Source organism: Acanthisitta chloris, unplaced genomic scaffold (genome assembly GCF_000695815.1).
Source record: "Acanthisitta chloris isolate BGI_N310 unplaced genomic scaffold, ASM69581v1 scaffold18702, whole genome shotgun sequence".
NCBI lineage: Eukaryota > Metazoa > Chordata > Aves > Passeriformes > Acanthisittidae > Acanthisitta > Acanthisitta chloris.
The window spans coordinates 53702-59643 of NW_008659025.1; the positions used below are offsets into that span (position 1 = coordinate 53702).

At 44.6% G+C, this 5942-nt stretch overlaps 1 protein-coding gene across 1 annotated transcript in view; it reads right to left on the reverse strand.

Moving 5' to 3' along the window:
- Window positions 1-3792, reverse strand: part of LOC103797053 (tumor protein 63-like) — a gene marked incomplete at both ends in the record, with an annotated part of 57462 nt that extends 53670 nt beyond the window's left edge. The window contains 2 exons of the mRNA XM_009069248.1: window positions 2757-2889; window positions 3664-3792. Coding sequence (XP_009067496.1) covers window positions 2757-2889; window positions 3664-3792 — 262 coding nt within the window. The remainder of the gene's footprint in view (window positions 1-2756; window positions 2890-3663) is intronic.
- Between the last annotated feature and the right edge of the window lie 2150 nt (window positions 3793-5942).

Genomic DNA, 5942 nt, shown 5'->3' on the forward strand with positions numbered 1-5942 from the left:
CACAACTGATGGATGTTCAGCAGTATAGAGCTCGTGCTCATTTTCCAGCCCACTGGTAGGACAGTTTCTTCAGGCACTGCTCCCAACACTGGAGCCCCTTCCCTACTGCCAGCTCTGTTGCTTAACTGTACCCCACAAAAGTTAAATAATATGAACAAGCAACTGTACCCCACAAAAGTTAAATAATAAAAAAAAATAATGAAAAAATCACAGCTCTCACCAACACAACTCTTAGGATCAAGAGCAGACATCTTTTATGACAGAAATTTTCATTTTTCAGCCATGAGTTGCAAGTAGATGCAGAGCATTTGTTAAAGACTGATTGTGATTACCTAAAAGTCCATGCAAGGACAATTACTTCATATAAATCAGTCTTAATTGCTTTGCACCCATTTAAATCTCACATGGTGATACATTTTGGAGAAAAGCCGGCCTTGCTCTTTTTCTAAGACAAATGTAATACTATAAAGCACTCTGCCTTGATCTTAGTGCTCATCTCCCAGGGCCCCTCTGTTTCTGCTGCATTCCTTTGTGTTTATCTGCCCTCTTCAACCCTTCGCTGCAATCAGCTGCGTGCAGCACCTCGTGTCTAGAAGTGACATGGCTGAGGTTACAGGAGAGACAGGTGCAAGGGAAGCTCGTGCCCCGAAGCTATTCAAAGGAAAAGAGAAGCTGGAGGGGAAGAGGGTTGTAAGGTATTTCAGATTAAAGCAAACACCTTGCCCCAGGCTACACATTCTCTGCCAACGCAAGCTGCAGCGGCTTCGGCCCCAGAAACAGCAAAGCAAACACAGACTCCTCTGGAAGGGGAGTTGTCACCTGTCAGGGATGTTTGCAAATTTATAGGGAGGTGGTGGTGGTGGTGGTAAGGGGAGTAAAAAGAGCTTTCCTCATTTTAAAAGACAGGCTGTTTGCACAGGTTTGCGATGCATATTTTGCTTTGTGAGGGCTTTTGTCCAGCATTCAACTGAGTGAAGGTGCTGTCTTCCACTGAAGACAAACTGGAACATTTATTAATGTACATACATTAATGTGTTGTGAGCTGCTGCCTTACAGTAAGGGTGAGGATGGGATGGAATTTCCCCACTCCCCCTTCAGCTTGTCACATCAGTGAAAAACACTTCTTAAAGTCACCTTGCAGCTTGGCCTCTCCAGAAAAGCCTCCTGCAAGGCTGGGATCAAACCCACTACAAGCAAGGGTAATGGCACAGTGAAAGCTGCCTGTCCCCTTCCCTAGCACCAGCACTCACTTCAGCAGGGCAGAGAGGACAAGGGGAAAGGACTTTCCTTTAATGTTTCACTGCACCACAGATGGGAGAGGGAGACTCTGAACAGGCCTTCAGTGAGCCTGTCAGCTACAGCAGTGCTCAGCAGACAGCTCAGAGGAACTGGAGATAGGGAGGCTTTGCTTAGTGCTCAATACAGCAATTCTAGGTTTGAATGTGGAAGGAGCAAAGTTTCTCATAATGACCTTTAAGCTGTTGGGGACTATTTTTTAAGGGGACATAGTTCAAATGAACATTACTATCCACTTTAAGAATCAGAAGCCCCAGTAAACACAGAGAATCTTTTGGTCTATTGAAGAGACAACATTTTACTGGAGTTGTGCTATAGTGGTGGAAAAAGCCAAGATCTAGGTGCTGATGGAAGGCTTGCACTGCACCCCTCTGTGCCCCACCAAAGGCAGAATTGCAGAATCAAAAGATAACCAAACTTGATGTCAGTCACCTCTCCTTGTGCACTTCACCACATTACCTGAGCACATACCCTACCTCAAATTGGGCTTTTAACCATTTGCAATCTTCATGGAAGGAGGTCAACACTGCAGTCTCCTCAGATGACACACCAGAGTGCCACTAACAGGTCAAACCTTCTGTCACCAGGGACTGCAATCAGCATGACCCATGAGCTCCTTCCTTGCAGATGTGAGCCTCCAGGTTATAAACACTACCTGGATGCAGACTGTCAACACACCATTGTTAAGCACAATAAAATTGTGCCTGATTAGCCAAGGAATTAATTTACAATAGTTTCTCAGGATGGAAACACAGGAGCAAGAAAATTTAGACACCAACACAAATTTCAAATCACACATTTTTACCCCAAAGTATACAAAACTCAGTAAGAATAGAAATAGGATACAAACAACTCAAACTCCTGAAATATCTCCTGCTCCAGCCTGCAAGAATAGCACCTGGCTTGTTCAGTGGAGCTATTGCTAAGAAAGAGCCCATCTCTCTGTGCTAAAGGCAATGAACCAGCAACCACCAGTGCCTCACCCTCATTCCAGTCTTGAGCCATACTGGTGAGACACCCATGGCCAAGACTCATTACAAGCACTCTCTAGTCTGGAGAAATAGGAGGGGAAAAAAACCCCAACCATGGTCTGAAACCAAGCTGTCATTCATATATGACCCTCAAGAGAAGAAAAACCACTGAAGAACCTCTGGGCCTTGATCAGCACAATTGCAACTGTGCCCAAAATCCCAACTATTTTAACCCTGAGGCCACATAAACTACCTCTAAGCAGGGAGAGTGCAGGGACAGTTGTGCAGCCTGGTAAGAGACTGCTCAGCTCTCCTGCCTGTTTAGCTGTCTCATCCCTCCCTCCTGTCACTGCTGCAGCAGGAGAGGAGGAGCAGGCCAGGAGCCAGCCAAGGTGGAAAGACAGCCCCAGGGCAACACATCTGGAATAGTTCCTGCAAAAACTCCCCCTCTGTCCCCAAAGGTTAAAGGAAGTTCTCATCACTACTCACCCACATGGGGTCATTCAGCTCCGTGTCCTGCACCCGGACGCAGTCCATGCTAATCTCTATTTTGTTTGTAGGGCCATTTTCAGATGGGCCATCGATGAAGTTTAAGTCGATTGGCTGAACTGAGCATATTGGCCTGAAAAGAACACAGTAATGAAGTTAAAATTGGCCAAATTCTGTATTCCACCACCCCACCTTCCCCTCTCATCCCCTATGCTAGGGTGTCACCCACAATTTAGGCATAACCACAAACCAGTCTCATGACAAGGTAATTACTAATGAACAACTACCTCCTCACCCGCTAAACTACAGCAGCCCCTGAACAGGACAGGGCCTGGAGGGACATTTCACTTGCCTGACCAGAAAAACAAGGTAAGAGCACAGGAATTAGATTGCTGAAAGACAGAACTCATGGAGGATTTACAGCAGTAACTGTCTCAGCATCAGTCATGGCAAGTCAGGAATGGCAACAGTGTCAGTTTTATTTCCTTCAATGGACCTGACAGTACAGAGTTCACTATCTTTGCCTCTTCTTCCTCCCTGGCAACAGCAAAGGAAGTACAGATGAAACCTGGACAGAGTAATGAACCCATTTCCTTAGGGGAAAATGCCAACCATCTGGCCTAGGTGTTGACATGCTAGAAAGCAGACAGCTAAGTCACCAGAGGTCTGGAAGAGAGTCAGTGTCACTACTAATCACTGCATTTGGTCCCTGCAGCCTGGATGCAGAACTTCATGAGAACTCAAGAGGTGTCAGCCATGATAGACTGACACATCTAATCATCACATCCATATCTCATCAACATAAGACTCCAAACCCCCCAGCATCAATGTCCTGAGCAGCCTAACTATAGAGGTGTCCTGTTCAAAAAACACCTTCTTCCACAGGTTCCACATAAGAATTACTTACTGTTCCAGGAAGTCCCAGATATGCTGGATTACCTCTGGGCTGAGGAATTCCCTGGGCTGCGAGCTCTGGGACATGGCTGATCGGTAGTAACTCTCCTTCCAGGAGAAAGGGCTCGGAGTTTCTACAAATCTTAAAAAACAAAAGCAAAAAAAAAAAAAAAAAAAAAAAGTAAAAAAAAAAAAAAAGAAAAAAGAAAAACACACACAAAGATATGTTGAATGCATAAGCCCAACTTGATGAAAACCCATAAATAGAAGCTATTGTGTGAAAAAGGAGACATGCTGAATGTCTGGCACATTCACAGCTGTACAACACACATTCCACACTGCTGCAGATGCTGTATTTAGATGGGAGAGAATTTGGCCACCATTCCCAATAAGTTAAATGCCCCTCAGAGTCTGCTGGGATGGGGATGCTGCGTCATAAGAATCTCGGAGGGCAAAAACAGAAATCCACTTTCTATTTTACACCCAAATAATCAAGTTCCCATATAACACAGGTAGCCTTTGCAGCAGGTAAAGCAGCTAAACAGTGTGCCATCCCACTGCCCCTGGCTGGTTGCCTCTCAAGATAGCATGCTCTTGGATGATTTAGCCAACTTTTCCTACACCCAGCCACTGTAGCTGAGGTCTTAGACTAAGCTAGTTTTTTTAAATTTGAATAATTAATAGTTTTATTTTCTATGGAAATAAGTTCCAACACATCAGATTATATCTGTTTGCCTACTGTCTTCTCACCTCCAACAACTTCTGAGCTCAACTGAACGACTTCCACCAGATCTGCCAATTACCTTAGCCATTTTTATCTCCTTAAGCTCCCACAAGCCTCACAGAAATAGGTGGGTCCAAGAGGAGCAGTGACAGAGCTAGAGCACTCACGCCTTCCACAGCTGCACATTCTCATCCCACTGGCCAATTTCTAAATTCAAACACAGCAGCTTTTAGACCCGTGTCAAAATACTCAATGGCTGCAGGGATGTAAGGATGGCAGGAGGAATTTCTCAAGTATATTTGCAGTTCACAAAAACTCTCAGTTCAACTTAAGTAGACTATGAGGCAGGTGACCACCTTTCCTGCTACAGGTTTGGGGCATCCTGCAAAATTTTCATGTAGAAGCTACTTCAGCACATGCAAGCAAATGGTCATGCTCCCTGCCAGGGGAACAGTTGTGGCAAGAGTCAAGGTTATAAATGGATTCCAAAGAGAACTGGACTAATATTTGGTTTGGCACATTTTTGTGCTGTTTAACACAATGGTCTAAACAAATTGCATGGAAGACCCTAATTTATTAAGCTGTCAAAATTAAGAAGGAGTGTTTCAGAGGGAGGATCACAGTACAGTTCTTCTCCTCTGCTTTTCCTGAAGTATCTTCTGGCTGCTGTCAGAGAAGGATCTAGCTCTCTTTATTGAATCTGTATGGCTTCTTACATTTTAAGGATGACTCTGGTCTGCAAAAAGCAAGGCTTTCCTCACCTCTACTGCCCACAGAACTGCATGCTTTTAGAAAAGAGCAGACCATTGTCCTAAGCTAATGGAAATCAAAGAGGCTTAAGCCCTCAGAGCCATGGCTGGGCATGCCTCCAAATAGGTGAAAGTATCACTTCAGTTGCTCATCCTTTTTGTGATTAACAAAAAAACCCCAACATCCTCTAAAAGTTCAAGAACACTCATAAACACAAGTAAAATGCAGAAGTGTCATAGCTCTGCCTCACAGACGTGAGCACATGCCCACACTACAAGTGAATAAATAATCACAAATCCTTGGAGGACAGTAGTTATTCCACAAAGAGCCAGAAATTACTCCTTTCAGGCTTTCAGTCTGGCAAGACACTTTCCAGAGTGCTGTACTGAAACTCAGAAGAACAGATCTAGCCTAAAACCTCCTATATAAGCTGCAAGTCAACGCTACCACAAGCTTTGAAGGAGCACAATAGGTGCATGTGGCTCCACAACCTGCCCTGCTGCTAAAACCACAGACCCCAAGTATTGCTCAATACCTTGCATCCAGTTCTGACCTCTGGGGAACAGGCAGAGAAACCCCACAATGGGCTCTTCCAAGCCACCAAAGTGCTCACTTGTAACAATTATTTGCCACTTATCACAACTGCCCTTGACTTGTACACTAAAAATGACTTTTTAGGAATTCGTTGCCCAAGTATCATCAAGAACACCAGCTCCTTACTGCCTAAACAGGAACTAACTTGACCAAAAAGAGTTACAACAAAACAGACCTTCAAAAAGATCTCAGTGCAATGAGGTTCCTGCATGCCATGGCATGCC